This window comes from Salvelinus fontinalis, chromosome 28 (genome assembly GCF_029448725.1).
Source record: "Salvelinus fontinalis isolate EN_2023a chromosome 28, ASM2944872v1, whole genome shotgun sequence".
NCBI classification, from domain to species: Eukaryota; Metazoa; Chordata; class Actinopteri; order Salmoniformes; family Salmonidae; genus Salvelinus; species Salvelinus fontinalis.
In genome coordinates this window covers 26,028,882-26,052,001 of record NC_074692.1, presented here as the reverse complement: position 1 = coordinate 26,052,001, position 23,120 = coordinate 26,028,882, and the positions used below count along the sequence as shown (strand labels likewise).

The 23,120-nt window shown below is 46.0% G+C and overlaps 1 protein-coding gene across 1 annotated transcript in view; it reads left to right on the top strand.

Annotated features, from left to right (window-relative positions):
• The window catches only part of galnt9 (polypeptide N-acetylgalactosaminyltransferase 9), a 150,088-nt gene that overhangs the window by 9,093 nt on the left and 117,875 nt on the right, over positions 1 to 23,120 (top strand). The window contains exon 2 of the mRNA XM_055887322.1: positions 19,659 to 19,842. Within this exon, the coding sequence (XP_055743297.1) occupies positions 19,659 to 19,842 (184 nt within the window). The remainder of the gene's footprint in view (positions 1 to 19,658; positions 19,843 to 23,120) is intronic.

Sequence of the window (23,120 nt, the reverse complement as noted above, 5' to 3'; positions counted from 1 at the left end):
CCCCAAACATATTATTTGATGAAAAATTGAATTTGGCCTGCTATTAGCCCATAGAAATGCATTGAATAAAGCGTTCATACATGGCAAAAAAATAAAAAATAAATCAAAAAATAAATCAAAAGGGTTATGGTTTGAGGTGTCTGAAATGCTTCTGAGGGATATAGGAAAGCATCAGGAACCAAAATAAAATAAAATAAAAGGTACATGTGTAACCCTAGTCCCAAAAATACCTATTTATCTTCATGAATTTTTTACAAAGCAGTCACGGGAGACATTCTCACGAGTCACGTGAAGCTTGTGGGCGTCGTAGAGCAAAACGGAGAACATGTTCGTGTTTGTGAGAGTCACATCTTTCCATAGTGGGGTCATATTAGTCAAAACTGTTTGGACTCTACGGACGTTTTCATGAGAAGACCAATTTTCGGGATGTCTCATGGTCTGACAAACACCACTGTAGCTCTGCCATCTTCCACTGTAGATGCAGAAGGCCAATATCGACGTGGTTGATTGAGACGCAGCCCTTGCAAAAACCCAGAAGTTTCTAGCTTAAACACACAGATTTTGATGGCTCTTTTTTTATTATGCTAATTAGATTTCAGAACGGGTGCGTGCATTGAATCTAGGGGGTCAAGTAAGTATACATCGGGCCTCCCGAGTGGCGCAGTGTTCTAAGGCACTGCATTGCAGTGCTAGCTGTGCAACTAGAGATTCTGGGTTCGAGTCCAGGCTTTGTCGCAGCCGGACGCGACCGGGAGACCCATGGAACAGTGCACAATTGGCCCAGCATCATCTGAGTTAGGGGAGGGTTTGGCAGGCAGGGATATCCTTGTCCCATCGCGCACTAGCGACTCCTGTAGCGGGCCGGGCGCAGTGCACGCTGACCAGGTCGTCAGGTGTACGGTGTTTCCTCCAACACATTGGTGCGGCTGGCTTCTGGGTTAAGTGGACATTGTGTCAAGAAGCAGTGGTTGGTTGTGTTTCAGATGACACACGGCTCTCGACCTTCGCCTCTCCTGAGTCCGTACGGAAGTTGCAGCGATGAGACTAGACTGTAACTACCAATTGGATTGTAACGGGTGACGCTCTCCTCATCCTCGGACGAGGTGAGGAGAGAGGGATCTGAAGACCAAAACGCAGCTTGTGGGAAATAAGCCATCTTTATTATAACAACGAATAAAGATGGCAACACGAAACGAAACAAACACTTTCAAAACTACAAAATAACAAAACGACGTTGACGAGACCTGAACATAAACTTACATAACTAAACATAAACTTACGTACAGGAAACAGACGACATCGAAACGAAAACGAAACAAACAAACGCTACAGTCCCATGTGGTACGAACATAACATACGGACACAGGAGACAATCACCCACAAACAAACAGTGAGAATGCCCTACCTAAATATGACTCTTAATTAGAGGTAAACGCAAACCACCTGCCTCTAATCAAGAGCCATACCAGGCAAACCAAAACCAACATAGAAACAGATAACATAGAATGCCCACCCAACCTCACGTCCTGACCAACTAACACAAAACAACTAACATAAATAGGTCAGGAACGTGACAGTACCCCCCCCACAAGGTGCGAACTCCGGACGCACCAGCACAAAGTCTAGGGGAGGGTCTGGGTGGGCATCTAACCACGGTGGTGGCTCAGGCTCCGGGCGCGGTTCCCACCCCACCATAATCCATCCTAGCTTCCTCCCTCCAAGAATGTCCACCCTCTTTTTTCCCCCACAAAATCCTCTTAATAATATACCTAATAAGGACAACACCGGGACAGAGAGATAAATCAAGACAGAGGGATAGATAAGAATATAGAAGTAGATAAAGATAGAGAGGGAGATCAGGATAGAGGGGCAACTCCGGACTGAAAGGCAGCTCCGGACAGAGAGACAGCTCTGGACTGATGGGCAGTTCTGGGTATCTAGCCTTTTCAGGCTGAAGGTCAGCTCATGGCTGACTGACGAATCTCGACGCTCATGGCTGGCTGACGGCTCTCGACGCTCATGGCAGGCTGACGGCTCTCGACGCTCATGGCAGGCTGACGGCTCTCGACGCTCATGGCAGGCTGACGGCTCTCGACGCTCATGGCAGGCTGACGGCTCTCGACGCTCATGGCAGGCTGACGGCTCTCGACGCTCATGGCAGGCTGACGGCTCTCGACGCTCATGGCAGGCTGACGGCTCTCGACGCTCATGGCGCTCTGACGGCTCTGGCTGCTCATGGCGCTCTGACGGCTCTGGCTGCTCATGGCGCTCTGACGGCTCTGGCTGCTCATGGCGCTCTGACGGCTCTGGCTGCTCATGGCTCTCTGACGGCTCTGGCTGCTCATGGCTCTCTGACGGCTCTGGCTGCTCATGGCTCTCTGACGGCTCTGGCTGCTCATGGCTCGCTGGCGGCTCTGGCAGATCCTGTCTGGTTGGCGGCTCTGGCAGATCCTGTCTGGTTGGCGGCTCTGGCAGATCCTGTCTGGTTGGCGGCTCTGGCAGATCCTGTCTGGTTGGCGGCTCTGGCAGATCCTGTCTGGTTGGCGGCTCTGGCAGATCCTGTCTGGCTGACCGCTCTAGCGGCTCCTGTCTGGCTGATGGCTCTAGCGGCTCCTGTCTGGCTGACGGCTCTGTAGGCTCATGGCAGACGGGCGGCTTTGCAGGCTCATGGCAGACGGGCGGCTTTGCAGGCTCCTGGCAGACGGATGGCTCAGACGGCGCTGGGGAGACGGATGGCTCAGATGGCGCTGGGGAGACGGATGGCTCAGATGGCGCTGGTGAGACGGATGGCTCTGGCCGGATACGGCGCACTGTAGACCTGGTGCGTGGTGCCGGAACTGGAGGCACCGTGCTAATGATAAGCACCTTCCTACTAGTGCGGGGAGCAGGGACAGGGCACACTGTACTCTCAAAGCCTACTCTATCCCTGATGCTAGGTACCGGCACTGGTGACACCGGGCTGAGGACAAGCACATCAGGATTAGTAGGGGGAGAAGATACAGTCTGTTCAGGGCTCTGGAGACGCACTGGTAGCTTAGTGCGTGGGCCCGGAACTGGAGGCACCGGGCTAGATACACGCACTACAGGGAGAGTGCGTGGAGGAGGAACAGGGCTCAGGATACGCACTGGTAGCCTAGTGTGTAGTGTAGACACTGTAGGTACTAGGCTGGGGCGGGGAGGTGGTGCCGGAAATACCGGACTGTGGAGACGTACTGGCACTCTTGAGCATTGAGCCTGCCCAACCTTACCTGGTTGAATGCTCCCGGTTGCCCGACCAGTGCGGGGAGGTGGAATAACCCGCACCGGCCTATGTAGGCGAACCGGGGAAACCATGCGTAAGGCAGGTGCCATGTATGCCGGCCCGAGGAGACGCACTGGAGACCAGACGCGTTGAGCCGGCCTCATGACACCTGGCTCAATACCCAATCTAGCCCTCCCAGTGCGGGGAGGTGGAATAACCCGCACTGGGCTATGCACTCGTACAGGAGACACCGTGCGCTCTACTGCGTAACACGGCGCCTGCCCGTACTCCCGCTCTCCACGGTAAGCCTGGGAAGTGGGCGCAGGTCTCCTACCTGCCCTTGGCCCACCACCTCCTAGCCCCCCCCCAAGAAATTTTTGGGAATTACTTACGGGCTTTTTTGGCTTCCGTGCCAGACGCGTTCCCTCATAGCTCCGGTTCCTCTCCCCGGTAGCCTCTGCTCTCCTCAGTGCCTCCACCTGTTCCCACGGCTTTTCGGGCTTCCAGCCACGTCTCCTTGCTGCCTCCTCAAACCACCGCTCCTGGGCTTTAGCTGCCTCCCTCTCTTCCTGAGAACGGCGATTTTCTCCTGCCTTAGCCCAGGGACCTTCTCCATTCATTATCTGTTCCCATGTCCAGAAATCCTTGTTTTCCTCCTGTCCCTTACTCCGTTTAGTTTCCCTTTGCCGCTTGGTCTTAGCGTGGTGGGTGATTCTGTAACGGGTGACGCTCTCCTCATCCTCGGACGAGGTGAGGAGAGAGGGATCTGAAGACCAAAACGCAGCTTGTGGGAAATAAGCCATCTTTATTATAACAACGAATAAAGATGGCAACACGAAACGAAACAAACACTTTCAAAACTACAAAATAACAAAACGACGTTGACGAGACCTGAACATAAACTTACATAACTAAACATAAACTTACGTACAGGAAACAGACGACATCGAAACGAAAACGAAACAAACAAACGCTACAGTCCCATGTGGTACGAACATAACATACGGACACAGGAGACAATCACCCACAAACAAACAGTGAGAATGCCCTACCTAAATATGACTCTTAATTAGAGGTAAACGCAAACCACCTGCCTCTAATCAAGAGCCATACCAGGCAAACCAAAACCAACATAGAAACAGATAACATAGAATGCCCACCCAACCTCACGTCCTGACCAACTAACACACAAAACAACTAACATAAATAGGTCAGGAACGTGACATGGATACCATGAAATTGAGGAGAAAAAGGGGTAAAAAAAATCTTTGTGGTGGAGTTGTCGGTTTTCATCAAAAGCTTAACAACAAAAATGAAAGCTTTCTTTTCCCCGTCTGTTTTCATTATTAAGTTGTAGCATTGTAAGGATTTCTTGCTTTGCTCCAAGCAACAGAATATTCAGCCTCCATAAAAAGAACATGAGAAACATGAAAAGATGAATCAGCAGCAGAGTGAGAAATTGTAGCTACAACAAATTATCCTCTGAGGTATTACCAAAGCACAACTTTATCGGCAGCAGCACAACAAAGGCAGCTCAAAAACCACATAAACTGTCCACTCACCACTTCTATAAATCCCTGAGCTGGTTCTGTTTGCTGTTGCTGCTCAATAAAGTGTCAAAACAATACAGGGTCAAACCAGTCCTCTGAACCGCACTCACACTATGAGTCACATTGCTTGAGGTGTAGAGTAGCATTGGGTCCCTGGGCCACTGCCTAGGCTTTAGCTTAGTGGGCTAATGTGTTCTTCTGACGTGTAAGAGACCCGGGTTTAAACCTTGTCAGTCGCACTAGGCCTATTTTAAAATACCTCTCCTCCACTCTGTCAGCTGTAGACAGCAGACATCAGCAGTAGCAGACAGACTTCTGTGAGTGCATCCGCTTCTCCTGTAATGGAATTTGCTTCAGCCAGCCAGAAGAAGCGGGGAGTGAGGGGAGCAAAATAACCAGGACCGCGGAAAACAAAACTGCAGGGATGCTAGGCTGTTTCCGAGTCTCACGCAGAGAGAGTGGCACTCCAGATTTCACTTTCAGTTGCTTCTTAGATTGCCTCAATGTCATGAGAGTGGACGATTGGGATTCAGACTGAGTCCATAATGCTAGTGAGCCCCACCCGGGCTGTCAGATGACACCACTGCATTGCCCCTGATGGGATCCCTCTCGTGGGAGGTGACAGTTTGCAACTGCCAACTGTTCAGCTCCAATGGCAAATCTCCCAGAACCTCCCCAAAAAACATTTATTGCAATGGCTTGTTGGGGAATGTGTGACCCTAGATCTTCATTAGTATGCGCTGTTTACTTGCTGTTTCTGTCCATCTGTTGAGAAGAGGCAACATGGTTTTCCTGTGGAGACCACTCTGGAAGTATGACAGGAATATCAAATTAAGTCCCTACAATGTCACTGTGCAGCAGAGTTTAAAATATCCAAACCAGAAAAGCTATGAGACATCATACCTAGGTAACGTGCAGCAGAGGCTAAAATATCCAGATGGGAGAAAAAGCAATAAGACTCACTCTATACTTAAACAGACAAGGGGGGCCGAGTTAGGGAAGCCCTGACCTAGTGAATGGCTATCGAAATGTAGTAGAAAAGCTGTATTTGTTTGTTGATAGATTTTGTATTATTTACCCAGTTGACCCCTTCCTCTGCAGGGAATTATAGCAGTCTAGAGAACCACTTTAGTGGCCAGTAGTATCACTGTCAGTTCCAGTTCAAATCAAATCAAATTTTATTTGTCACATGCGCCTTATACAACAGGTGTAGACTACAGTAAAATGGTTACTTACAAGCCCATTTCCAACAATGCAGAGTTAAAAAGAAAGACAGAAATTTGCTAAATATAAAAGGAATTAGTAACACAAAAAAAAACAACGAGGCTATATACAATGAGTACCAGTACCCAGTCAATGTGCAGGGGTACAAGGTAGTTGAGGTAATACAATTTTATAGCCTGAATTCAAAATGGATAAAATATAGTTTTCCCCCACCCATTTACACAAAATACCCCATAATGACAAAGTGAAAACATGTTTCAAGAAATGTTTGCATATGTGTTGAAAACCAAATAGACAAATATGTAATTTATATAAGCATGTAGCCATTTTTAAGTCTTGCCATAGATTTTCAAGTAGATTTAAGTCAAAACTGTAACTCGGCTACTCAGGAACATTCACTGTCTTCTTTGTAAGTGGCCTTGTGTTTTAGGTTATTGTCCTGCTGAAAGGTGAATTCATATCCCAGTGTCTCGTGGAAAGCAGACTGAACCAGGTTATCCTCAAGGATTTTCCCTGGGCTTACTGTAGCTCCATTCAGTTCATTTTTTATCCTGAAAATCTCACCAGTCCTTAATGATTACAAGCATACCCATCTCATGATGCAGCCACCACTATGCTTGAAAACATGAAGAGTTGTACTCAGTAATGTGTTGTATTGGATTTGCCCCAAAACATACACTATATATACAAAAGTATGTGGACAGCCACATACTGTGCAATGCCAAGCGTCGCCACTATTGGACACTGGAGCAGTGGAAACATATTCTCTGGAGTGATGAATCACGCTTCACCATCTGGCAGTCCGACAAACGAATCTGTGTTTGGCAGATGCCAGGAGAACGCTACCTGCCAACTGTAAAGTTTGGTGGAAGAGGAATAACGGTCTGGGGCTGTTTTTCATGGTTCAGGCTCTTTAGTTCCAGTGACCTGAAATCTTAACGCTACAGCATACAATTACATTCTAGATGATTCTGTTCTTCCAACTTTGTGGCAACAGTTTGGGGAAGTCCCTTTCCTGTTTCAGCATGACAATGCCTCCATGCACAAAGCGAGGTCCATACAGAAATGGCTTGCTGAGATCGGTGTGGAAGAACTTCACTGGCCTGCACAGAGCCCTGGCCTCAACCCCATCAAACACCTTTTAGATGAATTTGAATGCCGACTGCGAGCCAGGCCTAATCGCCCAACATCAGTGGCCAAACTCACTAATGCTCTTGTGGCTGAGTGGAGCAAGTCCCCACAGCAATGTTCCAACGTCTAGTGAAAAGCCTTCCCAGAAGAGTGGAGGCTGTTATAGCGGCAAAGGGGGGAGCAACTCCATATTAATGCCCATGATTTTGGAATGAGATGTACGATGAGCAGGTGTCCACATACTTTTGATCGTGTAGTTAACACTTTGTATTAGGGACAAAAAGTTAATTGCTTTGCCACTTTTCTTGCAGTATTACTTTAGTTTCTTGTTGCGAACAGGATGCATGTTTTGGAATATTTTTATTATGTACAGGCTTCATTCTTTTCACTCTGTCAGTTAGGTTAGAATTGTGGAGTAACTACAATGTTGTTGATCCATCCTCAGTTTTCTCCTATCACAGCCATTAACTATTTTAAAGTCACCATTGGCCTCAAGATGAAGTCCCTGAGCAGTTTCCTTCCACTCCAGCAACTGAGTTCGGAAAGACGCCTGTATCTCTATAGGGACTGGATGTATTGATACAACACCCAAAGTGTAATTAATAACTTCACCATGCTCAAAGAGATATGCAATGTCTGCTTTTTTATTTTTACCAATAGGCGCCCTTCTTTGAGAGGCACTGGAAAACCTCCCTGATCTTTGTGGTTGAATCTGTGTTTGAAATTCACTGCTCGACTGAGGGACCGTACAGATAATTGTATGTGTGGGGTACAGAGATGATGTAGTCATTCAAAAATCATGTTAAACACTATTATTGCACACAGAGTGAGTCCATGCAACTTATTATGTGAGTTGGTAAGCCAATGTTAAATCCTGAACTTATTTAGGCTCGCCATAAAAAAAGAGTTTAATACATATTGACTCAAGACTTTCAGCTTGTCATTTTTAATTCATTTGTAAACATTTTGGAAAACATAATTCCTCTTTGACATTATGGGGTATTTTGTGTAGCCCAGTGACAAAAAACGTAAATGTAATCACTTTTAAATTCAGGCTGTAACACAACAAAATGTGGGAAAAGTCAAGGGGTGTGAATACTTTCCAGTCACTGTATAATAAACAGAGAAGCAGCAGCATTTATGAAGTGTGAAAGTGTGTCTATGTGTGTGTGGCGTCAATATGCATGTGTATGTTTTTGTGTGTGTGTGTGTGTGTGTGTGTGTGTGTGTGTGTGTGTGTGTGTGTGTGTGTGTGTGTGTGTGAGTGAGTGAGTGAGTGAGTGAGTGAGTGTATGTAGTATGTGTGTGTGTGTGTGTGTGTGTGTGTGTGTGTGTGTGTGTGTGTGTGTGTGTGTGTGTGTGTGTGTGTGTGTGTGTGTGTGTGTGTGTGTGTGTGTGTGTGTGTGTGTGTGAGTGAGTGTATGTAGTATGTGTGTGTGTGTGTATGTTGGAGTGGCAGTGTATTATGAGTGTGTGGGTAGAGTCTAGTGAGAGCCAGTGCAAGGGAGTCAGTGCAAAACAATTAAGATCAATAAATAATAACGGGGGTCAACATAAATTGTCTGGTTAGCCATTTGATTAACTGTTCAGTAGTCTTATGGCTTCGGGGTCGAAGCTGTTCAGGTGCCATTTTGTCCCAGACCTGGTTCTCCAGTACCGCTTGGGTGGCTGGAGTCGTTGAACATTTTTAGGGCCTTCCTCTGACACCACCTGGTATAAAGGTCCTGAATGGCGGGGAGTTCGCCCCCAGTGATATACTGGGCTGTACACACTACTCTCTGTAGAGTCTTGCAGTCAGATGCTGAGCAGTTTCCATACAAAGCGGTGATTCAGCCAGTCAAGATGTTCTCAATGGTACAGCTGCAGAACTTTTTGAGGATCTGAGGGCCCATGCCAAATCTTTTCAGCCTCCTAAGAGGGAAGAGGTGTTGCCATGCCCTCTTCATGACTGTGTTTGTGTGTATGGACCATGATAGGTCCTTAGTGATGTGGACACCGAGGAACTTGAAGTTCTTGACCCGCTCCACTACAGCCCCGTAGATGTGAATGGGGGCGTGTTCATCCTTGCGTTTCCTGTAGTCCACGATCAGCTCCTTTGTCTTGCCCACGTTGAGGGAGGGGTTGTTGTCCTGGCACCACACTGCCAGGTCTTTGACCTCCTCCCTATAGACTGTCTCATCGTCATCGGTGATCAGGCCTACTGCCGTCGTGTCGTCCGCAAACTTAATGATGGTGTTGGAGTCGTGCATGGCCATGTAGTTGTGGGTGAACAGGGAGTAGAGGAGGGGACTGAACACGCACCCTTGAGGGGCCCCTGTGTTTGCGGACGTGTTGTTGTCTACCCTCACCAGCTGGGGGCGACCCGTCAGGAACTCCAGGATCCAGTTGCAGAGGGAGGTATTTAGCTTAGGGATGAGCTTGGAGGGCACTATGGTGTTGAACGCTGAGCTGTAGTCAATGAAAAGCATTCTCATGTAGGTGTTCCTTTTGTCCAGTTGGTAAAGGGCAGTGTGGAGTGCAATAGAGATTGCATCATCTGTGGATCTTTTGGGGCGGTATGCAAATTGGAGTGGATCCAGGGTTACTGGGAGGGTGGTTTTGATGTGAGCCTTTCAAAGCATTTACGGCTATACAGATGTGAGTCATTTAGACAGGTTAACATGCCATTCTTTGGCACAGGGACTAAGGGTTTTTTCTTGAAACATATAGGTACTACAGACTGGGTCAGAGAGAGGTTGAAAATGTCAGTGAAGGCACTCGCCAGCTGATCAGCGCATGCTCTGAGTATGCATCCTGGTAATCCGTCTGGCCCTGCTGCCTTGTGAATGATAACCTGTATAAAGGTCTTACAAGAAGAGCGTGATCATACAGTGCATTTGGAATGTATTCAGACCCCTTCACTTTTTCCACATTTTGTTACGTTACAGCCTTATTCTAACATGGATAAAATAAAAATGTTCCTCATCAATCTACACACAATACCCCACAATGACACAGAAAACATATTTTCTTTGCAAATTTGTTACAAATAAAAAACAAAAATACCTTATTGACATAAGTATTCAGACCCTTTGCTATGAGACTCGAAATTGCATGCTCAGTTGCATCCTGTTTCCATTGATCATCCTTGAGATGTTTCTACAACTTGATTGGAATCCACCTGTTGTAAGTTAAATTGATTGGACATGATTTGGAAAGGAACACACCTATCGATATAAGGTCCCACAGTTGATAGTGCATGTCAGAGCAAAAACCAAGCCATGAGGTCAAAGGAATTGCCCGTAGAGCTCCGAGACAGGATTGTGTCGAGGCACAGATCTGGGGAACATTTCATTTCTGAAGATCCCCAAGAACACAGTGGTCTCCATCATTCTTGAATGGTAGAAGTTTAGAACCACCAAGACTCTTCCTAGAGCTGGTCGTCCGGCCAAACTGAGCAATTGGGGGAGAAGAGCTTTGGTCAGGGAGGTGACCAAGAACACAATGGTCACTCTGACAGAGCTCCAGAAATCCTCTGTGGAGATGGGAGAAACTTCCAGAAGGACAACCCTCTCTGCAAAACTCCACCAATGAGGCCTTTATGGAAGAATTGCCAGACGGAAGCCACTCCTCAGTAAAAGGCACCTGACAGTCCGATTAGAATTTGCCAAAAGGCACCTAAAGGTAGGGCTGTTGCGGTGACCAGATTACTGCTACAAAGGTTGTCACAAGTCATGACGGCAGTCAAATTTCACATGACCGTTTAGTCATTAGTAGCCTACCAAACTGGTACTCAGCACTCTATTGTCCCTCTATTCACTCTGACATCAATGCAAACGTAATCGAAAATCTAAATCGAACACTTCATGAGAGCCCTTGAGCTCATGTTGGGCAACATTTCTACAGTTTATGCAATTGCGCGAGAAAATGGAGTGATGGCCTCTACTAAAAATAGGAGGCTCCCCTTAGCTTTCTCTAGGCTTACAATATTTATTTTTAAACGTTCCTAATATTAAGCACATTGCTTATATTTACAACAGGAGTATAGCCTATCTGGCTGGCATGTAAAGAACCACGCGAAATCTGTCCTCCATTCGCTATTTAAGTGCATAGATGACATGGATTTTTTCCCGCTGCCCCTTTTTTGATACAGGTGCATGATAATGGTCCATTCTAAATCAAAACAAATTTCCCACATATATTATTTAGTATATGTAAAGACAGGATTAGATCAAGAATAGTCTGATGGGTGATAATATTAGCCTATCACTTGTGAATTATACAGTTGAAGTCGGAAGTTTACATATACTTAGGTTGGAGTCATTAAAACTCGTTTTTCAACCACTCCACACATTTCTTGTTAAGAAGCTATAGTTTTGGCAAGTCGGTTAGGACATCTACTTTGTGCATGACACAAGGAATTTTTCACAGACAAATTATTTAACTTATAATTCACTGTATCACAATTCCAGTGGGTCAGAAGTTAACATACGCTAAAGTGACGGTGCCTTTAAACAGCTTGGAAAATTTCAGAAAATGTCATGGCTTTAGAAGCTTCTGTTAGGCTAATTGACATAATTTGAGTCAATTGGAGGTGTACCTGTGGATGTATTTCAAGGCCTACCACCAAACTCAGTGCCTCTTTGCTTGACATCGTTGGAAAATCAAAAGAAATCAGCCAAGACCTCAGAAAACATTGTAGACCTCCACAAGTCTGGTTCATACTTGGGAGCAATTTCCAAACGCTTGAAGGTACCACGTTCATCTGTGCAAACAATAGTACGCAAGTATAAACACCATGGGACCAGGCAGCCGTCATACCGCTCAGAAAGGAGACGCATTCTGTCTTCTAGAGATGAACGTACTTTGGTGCGAAAAGTGCAAATCAATCCCAGAACAACAGCAAAGGACCTTGTGAAGATGCTGGAGGAAACAGGTACAAAAGTATTTATATCCACAGTAAAACGATTCCTATATCGACATAACCTGAAAGGCCGCTTAGCAAGGAAGAAGCCACTGCTTCAAAACCGCCATAAAAAAGCCAGACAACGGTTTGCAACTGCACATGGGGACAAAGATCGTACTTTTTGGAAAAGTGTCCTCTGGTGTGATGAAACAAAATAGAACTGCTTGGCCATAATGACCATTGTTATGTTAGGAGGAGAAATGGGGAGGCTTGCAAGCTGAAGAACAACATCCCAACCCTTCTGACCCACGGGGAATGTGATGAAAGAAACAGAAGCTGAAATAAATCATTCTCTCTACTATTATTCTGACATTTCACAGTCTTAAAATAAAGTTGTGATCCTAACTGACCTAATGACAGGGAATTGTTACTAGGATTTAATGTCAGGAATTGTGAAAAACTGAGTTTAAATGTATTTGGCTAAGGTGTATGTAAACTTCCGACTTCAACTGTATATTATCACTTGTGAATGATGCCCAACATAAAAAAACAGTGCCTTTTTTTGCAACTTTTTCTAATCATAGTCGCACACCTCATGTAGCCTAGCTCTGTGTTTTGATAAGGTTTGTATTACAACTAAAGTTGTCAAATAGCTTCTTAAAATTAAGCACATTAATCAGCTTTACAAGAGGTGTAGAGCCTAACTGGCATACATAAGCAGCGCATGAGTTTCAAGTTTGGGGAAGATCATTTTCACATATAAAATGCACTTTTATAATAAAAGCATTACATGCATAATTGCATTTGCAGTCACTTTTGATACTGGTGTTTTCTGCTAATGGAACGTTTGCGCTTATAGCCTACTACCATGTGTGCATTGCTGCATTGCTGCATTGCTGCTAAATGTTCTGATCTGTTGCGTCAGCCACATTGAGTAAAAAATGTTTTGCTGATGTTAGTGGTTGTATTAATTTGGGATCTATCTATGGGGGATAGTAGATTGACATAGGCTAGTGCTTTTGCTATACGTTAGGCCTTCTCATCTTGTAGGCTGACGAAAAGTAAATGTGGACAGTTCTTCCAATATCTTCAATATGCACCTCGGAATTGGATAAGGACCCACACAGTTGCGTCCCCGGTGTGTCTGTCTTCACTTGTAGCCTGTGAGAAAGAATTGATCATGTGATGGAGAGCCATGTGAGTGAGAGCTGATTCGGGGGGCTCAGCACTCAGGGAGAGTGGCCGCAAAAAGCATGGCTTTTTTTAGGGTGCATTACGGTCACACAGAGGGTATGCCACCGTGAAATTCTAGGAATTACCAAATGCTTGTCAAATTGGGAATGAGTTACTGATGTAGTGTGTACAGCCTGCGCATAAAACTAAGCAGATTTCATGCCTTTCAAACAACTTTTTTCAAATCTTCATAAGATTTGCATCATGCAGCCTTACAATGTATTAAAAATCAAAACATGTAGCCCAACGTTTGTAGAACAATTAAAGTTACATGAATAACTCTAAATTAAGCATATAGAAATACCTATTTCTTTGTTAACCGCTCAACACAGAATAGCCATATGTGTGCACCCCCTCAAATCGTTTGGAGAAAATGTCCTTTCTATTTTATTCAGCTTTGTTCAATTGTATTCTTCACTATAAAATAATGCCACAGAATTCTAAGCAAACTTGTCGGCTAAATGAACTCGTGTAGTCCACAGCCATATGGCATAGCCAGATCAGGACATAAAATAAGGACAACTCAGAGTATGCTATTCTGTTCTTCTAAAATAGACTACATTTTCTTCATATCATGCTTCTTTAAACCTGTCTAAAATAAATAATGGATTTATTGTGAAGGTGCATGGATTTATTAGACTTTTTAAAATGTAGATGGTACAAAGGTCTGCATCAGTTGCTTTTAGGCTATGTGTGGAAGCCAGGAGATGCTAAATGTGTTGATGTTAATTAACTTTTAATTACTGAGAGACCAACAGTTATTTGCTTGACAATCACCAGCTGACAAAAATTTGTGACTGCCACAGCCCTACCGAAAGGACTCACAGACCATGAGAAAGAAGATTCTCTGGTCTGATGAAACCAAGATTGAACTCTTTAGCCTGAATGCCAAGTGTCAAGTCTGGAGGAGACCTGGAACCATTCCTATGGTGAAGCATGGTCATGGCAGCATCATGTTGTGAGGATGTTTTTCAGCGGCAGGGACTGGGAGACTGCTCAGGATCGACGGAAAGATGAACAGAGCAAAGTACAGAGAGATCCTTGATGAAAACCTGCTTCAGAGCGCTCAGGACCTCAGACTGGGGTGAATTTTCATCTTCCAACAGGATAACAACCCTAAGCACACACTCAAGATAATGCAGGATGGGCTTGGGGTGTCATACCCTGACCTTAGAGAGCCTTTTTATTCTCTATTTGGTTAGGGCAGGGTGTGATTTGGGTGGGCATTCTAGTTTTTCTATTTCGTTGTTGGCCGGGTATGGTTCTCTGATTGGGGATCATAGTTAGGCAGCCCTTTATCCATCTTTAGTTTGTGGGATCTTGTTTTTGTGTAGCTGCCTGTGAGCAGCCCAGAACATCACGTTTAATTTTTTCTTATGTTTTGTTTGGTGAGTTTATTATTTATTAAACATGTGGAATTCTACGCACGCTGTGCCTTGGTCCAATCATTATGACGATCGTGATATCGGGACACGTCTCAATGTCCTTGATTGGCCCCCCAAATACAGGTGTGCCAAGCTTGTAGTGTCATACCCAAGAAGACTCAAAGCTGTAATTGCTGCCAAAGGTGCTTCAACACAGTACAGAGTAAAGTGTCTGAATACTCATGTAAATGTGATATATCCGGTTTTTATTCCAAATAAAAGTGCAAAAATGTCTAAAAAAACAGATTTGCTTTGTCATTACGGGGTATTGTGTGTTGATTGATGAGGGAAACAACTATTTAATCCATTTTAGAATAATGCTGTAACATAACAAAATGTTGAAAAAGTCAAGGGGTCTGAATACTTTCCGAATGCACTGTTGTAATGTGTACGCTGGGAGTCGGGAAGCAAGTAAAGGGAGTGCAAATTTTATAATAAATAGAACATAGTACAAAACAAGAAACACACATGTTTCACGTGTTGCCACATGCAACAAGCGTCAGAGCTGGTAGGATTCGATTTTAGTCCTTTATTGACACTTTGCCTCTTTGATGGTTCGTCGGAGGGTGTAGCAGGATTTCTTATAAGTGTTCGGATTAGTGTCCTACTCCTTGAAAGCGGCAGCCCTAACCTTTAGCTCAGTGCGGATGTTGTGTAACGGGTGACGCTCTCCTCATCCTCGGATGAGGTGAGGAGAGAAGGATCTTCAGACCAAAACGCAGCTTGTGGGAAATAAGCCATCTTTATTATGAATAACAACGATGAAGATGGCAACACGAAACGAAACAAACACTTTCAAAACTACAAAATAACAAAACGACGTTGACGAGACCTGAACATAAACTTACATAACTAAACATAAACTTACGTACAGGAAACAGACGACATCGAAACGAAACAAACAAACGCTACAGTCCCATGTGGTACGAACATAACATACGGACACAGGAGACAATCACCCACCAACAAACAGTGAGAATGCCCTACCTAAATATGACTCTTGATTAGAGGAAAACGCAAACCACCTGCCTCTAATCAAGAGCCATACCAGGCAAACCAAAACCAACATAGAAACAGAAAACATAGAATGCCCACCCAACCTCACGTCCTGACCAACTAACACACATAACAACTAACATAAATAGGTCAGGAACGTGACAGTACCCCCCCCACAAGGTGCGAACTCCGGACGCACCAGCACAAAGTCTAGGGGAGGGTCTGGGTGGGCATCTAACCACGGTGGTGGCTCAGGCTCCGGGCGCGGTTCCCACCCCACCATAATCCATCCTAACTTCCTCCCTCCAAGAATGTCCACCCTCTTTTTTCCCCCACACAATTCTCTTAATAATATACCTAATAAGGATAACACCGGGACAGAGAGATAAATCAAGATAGAGGGATAGATAAGAATATAGAGGTAGATGAAGATAGAGAGGGAGATCAGGATAGAGGGGCAACTCCGGACTGAAAGGCAGCTCCGGACAGAGAGACAGCTCTGGACTGATGGGCAGTTCTGGGTATTTAGCCTTTTCAGGCTGAAGGGCAGCTCATGGCTGACTGACGAATCTCGACGCTCATGGCTGGCTGACGGCTCTCGACGCTCATGGCAGGCTGACGGCTCTCGACGCTCATGGCAGGCTGACGGCTCTCGACGCTCATGGCAGGCTGACGGCTCTCGACGCTCATGGCAGGCTGACGGCTCTCGACGCTCATGGCAGGCTGACGGCTCTCGACGCTCATGGCAGGCTGACGGCTCTCGACGCTCATGGCGCTCTGACGGCTCATGGCGCTCTGACGGCTCTGGCTGCTCATGGCTCTCTGACGGCTCTGGCTGCTCATGGCTCGCTGGCGGCTCTGGCAGATCCTGTCTGGTTGGCGGCTCTGGCAGATCCTGTCTGGTTGGCGGCTCTGGCAGATCCTGTCTGGTTGGCGGCTCTGGCAGATCCTGTCTGGTTGGCGGCTCTGGCAGATCCTGTCTGGTTGGCGGCTCTGGCAGATCCTGTCTGGTTGGCGGCTCTGGCAGATCCTGTCTGGTTGGCGGCTCTGGCAGATCCTGTCTGGCTGACGGCTCTAGCGGCTCCTGTCTGGCTGATGGCTCTAGCGGCTCCTGTCTGGCTGACGGCTCTGTAGGCTCATGGCAGACGGGCGGCTTTGCAGGCTCATGGCAGACGGGCGGCTTTGCAGGCTCCTGGCAGACGGATGGCTCAGACGGCGCTGGGGAGACGGATGGCTCAGATGGCGCTGGGGAGACGGATGGCTCAGATGGCGCTGGGGAGACGGATGGCTCAGATGGCGCTGGGGAGACGGATGGCTCAGATGGCGCTGGGGAGACGGATGGCTCAGATGGCGCTGGGGAGACGGATGGCTCTGGCCGGATACGGCGCACTGTAGACCTGGTGCGTGGTGCCGGAACTGGAGGCACCGTGCTAATGATAAGCACCTTCCTACTAGTGCGGGGAGCAGGGACAGGGCACACTGTATTCTCAAAGCCTACTCTATCCCTGATGCGTGGTACCGGCACTGTTGACACCGGGCTGAGGACAAGCACATCAGGATTAGTAGGGGGAGAAGATACAGTATGTTCAGGGCTCTGGAGACGCACAGGTGGCTTAGTGCGTGGTGCCCGAACTGGAGGCACCGGGCTAGATACACGCACTACAGGGAGAGTGCGTGGAGGAGGAACAGGGCTCAGGATACGCACTGGTAGCCTAGTGCGTAGTGTATACACTGTAGGTACTAGGCTGGGGCGGGGAGGTGGTGCCGGAAATACCGGACCGTGGAGGCGTACTGGCACTCTTGAGCATTGAACCTGCCCAACCTTACCTGGTTGAATGCTCCCGGTTGCCCGACCAGTGCGGGGAGGTGGAATAACCCGCACCGGCCTATGTAGGCGAACCGGGGAAACCATGCGTAAGGCAGGTGCCATGTATGCCGGCCCGAGGAGACGCACTGGAGACCAGACGCGTTGAGCCGGCCTCATGACACCTGGCTCAATACCCAATCTAGCCCTCCCAGTGCGGGAAGGTGGAATAACCCGCACTGGGCTATGCACTCGTACAGGAGACACCGTGCGCTCTACTGCGTAACACGGCGCCTGCCCGTACTCCCGCTCTCCACGGTAAGCCTGGGAAGTGGGCGCAGGTCTCCTACCTGCCCTTGGCCCACTATCTCCTAGCCCCCCCCAAGAAATTTTTGGGAATTACTTACGGGCTTTTTTGGCTTCCGTGCCAGACGCGTTCCCTCATAGCTCCGGTTCCTCTCTCCGGTAGCCTCCGCTCTCCTCAGTGCCTCCAGCTGTTCCCATGGGAGGCGATCTCTACCAGCTAGGATCTCCTCCCATGTGTAGACACCCTTTCCATCCAAAACATCGTCCCATGTCCATTGCTCCTTTCTCTCCTGTCCCTTACTCCGTTTAGTTTCCCTTTGCCGCTTGGTCTTAGCGTGGTGGGTGATTCTGTAACGGGTGACGCTCTCCTCATCCTCGGATGAGGTGAGGAGAGAAGGATCTTCAGACCAAAACGCAGCTTGTGGGAAATAAGCCATCTTTATTATGAATAACAACGATGAAGATGGCAACACGAAACGAAACAAACACTTTCAAAACTACAAAATAACAAAACGACGTTGACGAGACCTGAACATAAACTTACATAACTAAACATAAACTTACGTACAGGAAACAGACGACATCGAAACGAAACGAAACAAACAAACGCTACAGTCCCATGTGGTACGAACATAACATACGGACACAGGAGACAATCACCCACCAACAAACAGTGAGAATGCCCTACCTAAATATGACTCTTGATTAGAGGAAAACGCAAACCACCTGCCTCTAATCAAGAGCCATACCAGGCAAACCAAAACCAACATAGAAACAGAAAACATAGAATGCCCACCCAACCTCACGTCCTGACCAACTAACACACATAACAACTAACATAAATAGGTCAGGAACGTGACATGTTGCCTGTAATCCATGGCTTCTGGTTGGTCACTGTGGGGACAACGTTGTTGATGCACTTATTAATGACGCCAGTGACTGATGTGGTAAACTCCTCAATGCCATCGGATGAATCCCGGAACATATTCCAGTCTGTGCTAGCATAACAGTAGTTTAGCATCCACTTCATCGGACCACTTCCATATTGAGCACGGCACTGGTACACTGTTTGAGGATAGAGTTATGGCCCGATTTTCCAAATGTAGGCCGGGGGAGAGCTTTGTATGCGTCTCTGTGTGTTGAGCAAAGGTGATCTCGAGTTTTATTGCCTCTTGTTGCACAGGTGACATGCTGGTAGAAATTAGGTAAAACGTATTTCAATTTTCCTGCATTAAAATCACTGGTAGCTAGTTTTAATTGTAATTAGGTTAACCGAAAGATTATCTTCTGTTCTTCTCCAAATAAGGAGAATTCCAACAGTGGTTTTAGACCTGATATCCTGTAAAATTATCAATTCCATGGCAATGTACACATCTGTAATTTAATACTTGTGCCATAGAAATGTTAATCGAAACATTATACTGTATGTATCTCTATGTCTTGCACTACCACTGCTTCTTCTCTGTTCCTTGCTCTGCTCTGTCATCTTGAGAAATCCATGTCCAGGTTGGTATTTGCAGTACCTCCATAGACAGACAGAGTAATGATGTCCTACAGAAGAGCCTTGCCGAATCTAAGGGCTGTGATCCTCACAGCCCATGAATGTCAATCAGCTGTCCCTCTGCATGGCCTCTTCTCTCACCTATCATTGTCTCTCTCTCTGTCACCCTGTGTGTGTGTGTGTGTGTGTGTGTGTGTGTGTGTGTGTGTGTGTGTGTGTGTGTGTGTGTGTGTGTGTGTGTGTGTGCGTGTGCGTGTGTGCGTGCGTGCGTGTGTGTGTTGTGTGTGTGTGTGTGTGTGCACATTCATGTCTGCATGCGTGTGTGCCTGCATGTGCCTTTGTGTGTGTGTGTGTGTTCTGCAGGTCTGGCTAAGCCCATGGGGCTGGTGGAGGGGCCTGGAGGTCTGGGCCAGGGAGGAGCAGCTGCTACTCTGGGGGACGACAGCCATGTTGACGGGGAGGGGAAGTACGAGGACTATGGCTACAACGCCCAGCTCAGTGACCGCATCTCCCTGGACCGCAGCATCCCCGACTACAGACCCAAAAAGTAGGATTCATTTTATTCATTTATGTTTTATTTACGTCGCTCTCTAACTAAGGTGCGTGAATAGAGGAGCAAACTGAGTGTATTTATTATTTCAGAGAAGTATAAGTGAAACAGACAACAGAGTTTCAATAAAGTAAATAGTGCAGTTTAGGTTTGTCTCCCTAGCTAGGCCACTGCAGGCTGCATCAGCATCCAGGGCAGCTCAAAGCACAGACAGGACCGGCGGCATACAAAGGAAATTGCATAAAACACGAGTAAGCCTTACATGAAATACATTGTGCCAGACAGTAAGAGATGATGTTGATAGTGGGGCAGCAGGCTAGTTCACATAATGCAGTAAAAGAAAGAAGTACAGCAGCATTTTTTATAAAATTAACCGTGGATACCCCATTGGGAATATTAATGGTCTTTTTAAAATGAATTTCATATTTAGAATGTAGGACTACATCTCCGATACAATGACTGGGAGCGGATAATAAGGCCTGCCACTGGCGTTTAGATCAGCCTGTGTCAAAGAACAAAAACAGACAGAGAGAGACTCAGGGAGGAAATCTGACAGCCAGAGCCTTCTTTGGGCTTTGCCAGCGATAACAATTCATTTAATGCAAACCGCTTTGTTCTACCCTATCCCTTTCTTTCACGCTGAAAAATCAACGAAAGGAGAGAGAGAGTGTAAAGAAAAGTTACTCATTAATAATACCAGCTGAAAACTGCTTGGTGGAAAATAGGATTTTAGGAAATGGTTCTTTATGAAGAGGATAATGTCTACAGCAAGTCAGTGTTAGCGGTTTGATAATGTCTACATGAAGTCAGTGTTAGTGGTTTGATATAAGGTCTACAAGAAGTCAGTGTTAGCGGTTTGATGTCTACAGAAAGTCAGTGTTAGTGGTTTGATATAAGGTCTACAAGAAGTCAGTGTTAGCGGTTTGATGTCTACAGAAAGTCAGTGTTAGTGGTTTGATATAAGGTCTACAAGAAGTCAGTGTTAGCGGTTTGATGTCTACAGAAAGTCAGTGTTAGTGGTTTGATATAAGGTCTACAAGAAGTCAGTGTTAGCGGTTTGATGTCTACAGAAAGTCAGTGTTAGCGGTTTGATGTCTACAGAAAGTCAGTGTTAGTGGTTTGATGTCTACAGAAAGTCAGTGTTAGTGGTTTGATGTCTACAGAAAGTCAGTGTTAGTGGTTTGATATAAGGTCTACAAGAAGTCAGTGTTAGCGGTTTGATGTCTACAGAAAGTCAGTGTTAGTGGTTTGATGTCTACAGAAAGTCAGTGTTAGTGGTTTGATATAAGGTCTACAAGAAGTCAGTGTTAGCGGTTTGATGTCTACAGAAAGTCAGTGTTAGCGGTTTGATGTCTACAGAAAGTCAGTGTTAGCGGTTTGATGTCTACAGAAAGTCAGTGTTAGTGGTTTGATGTCTACAGAAAGTCAGTGTTAGCGGTTTGATGTCTACAGAAAGTCAGTGTTAGCGGTTTGATGTCTACAGAAAGTCAGTGTTAGCGGTTTGATGTCTACAGAAAGTCAGTGTTAGTGGTTTGGCTAAACCGGTAATCTCCATGTTGTTGTTTACTCTCTAGTGATAGATGCAGTCAGTCCTGTGTTTTGACACTCGGCTCTACGTTATGTATACCCTGTGGAAATAATGATACATGCAGGTCCCTGCTGTGTGGCTGTGTCTGTGTGTGTCTGTGTCTGTGTCTGTGTCTGTGCGTGTGTGTGCGCGTGTGTGTGCGCGTGTGCAATGGTGTGCATGTTTGTGTGTATCTGTCCTGGCATTAGTACTGAACGACCTGCCTCTATTTTAAATGAACACAATTGTTCACTCTTCCGTTAACAAAGCTATGCTCAGCAAGGTAGCCCATATTGAGATGTAAACAGATCATTCCAGAGGGTGAAACCCTCCCAAAAGCAAAGCAGTTCATAATAACCTGTAAACACACTGTTTGATGAAGATACAGAGAGCCTCATATGCATACAGGAAATCAATATGTTTAGCTTAAAGTATTCTTGTCTTACGCTGCTGCATAATATTGGTACAAAAGCTGAAGAACATCGGCACATCCAGGTAGTTTACGCAGGTGATGGAGCTGTAGGAAAACCCATGGAAAACAGAAAGGCACACTGCTGCTTACGCTCCCAGGTGATACTTATTTACAACGTTTCGACCCTTAGGTCTTCATCAGGCATCCATATCCCAGGTCGGAGTGGAAAGTCCTATACATAGGGGCATTACTCAGTGACATCACTTCCTGAAACAGAAGGTTAAAAAAATTATATTGGACCACGGCTGGAATTAAATTAAAACAAACATTGTCCCTGAATGATCTTGTTGGGGTAGTTAATTAGACAAGTAGCAAGATGTCTACTGAGCGAAACAAGACAAGTACTTTAATTGTAATCAAAACCTGGGTTAGGACTATTTTCATATTATGTGAGTTTATGGCATTGCAGATTGGACTGAATTGAGCTGTGCAGAAACAATGTAAGACACACCGTCAATACACTGATACCATTTCCACCCTACTGATCCAAGCCAAGCCCATCTGTACTGCATTGACCTGCTTATGCATTCCCCTTGGTTTTTGAAACATTGCTCGAAAGAACAATGTGAAAAGAAAATACCCTAGCCAACACAGTGTAGGATTGGGGTCGGTAGGAGAGTGTGGAAAGGCTAACACAAGACACCTCTGATCTAGTACCGTAATTGCACAGGAGTCATTGAGCAGAGAGGTGTTTGATGACCACAGGGAGGCTGGGGGGATGATTGAATGATCTCTACATCCTCACTCCTCATCCCCTCCGTCTCTGTATCCATTGGATGTGATCTAGATGTTCTCCTTTTGTAGGATTTTAAGACCTACCGCCGATCTATTCATATTAATTACATACCACTAACAGCTCATGGTCAAATTAGGATTTATCAAGAGCGACCATTTCCAGGGACAAACCCTATTATCCCTATTCAGTGGTATGAGCTTTATGATGGAAATCCTTCCAGCTGTGACATTTTCTAATGGTGATCCAGAGGAAGTTAACTAGAGGCTTTCTTATCCCAACCAGGAGCTGCTGGGTGGTCTGTAGCACAATGCTTCGATAATAAGTCTTAAAGAAGGATGGTAAATAAGATTTACATCATTTAGTAGACACTTATCCAGTGTGACTTACAGTAGTGAGTGCATACATTTTCATTCGTACTGGTCTCCCCGTGGGAATCAAACCCACAACCCTGGCGTTGCAAGTGCCATGCTCTACCAACTGAGCCACAGGGGACCACAATG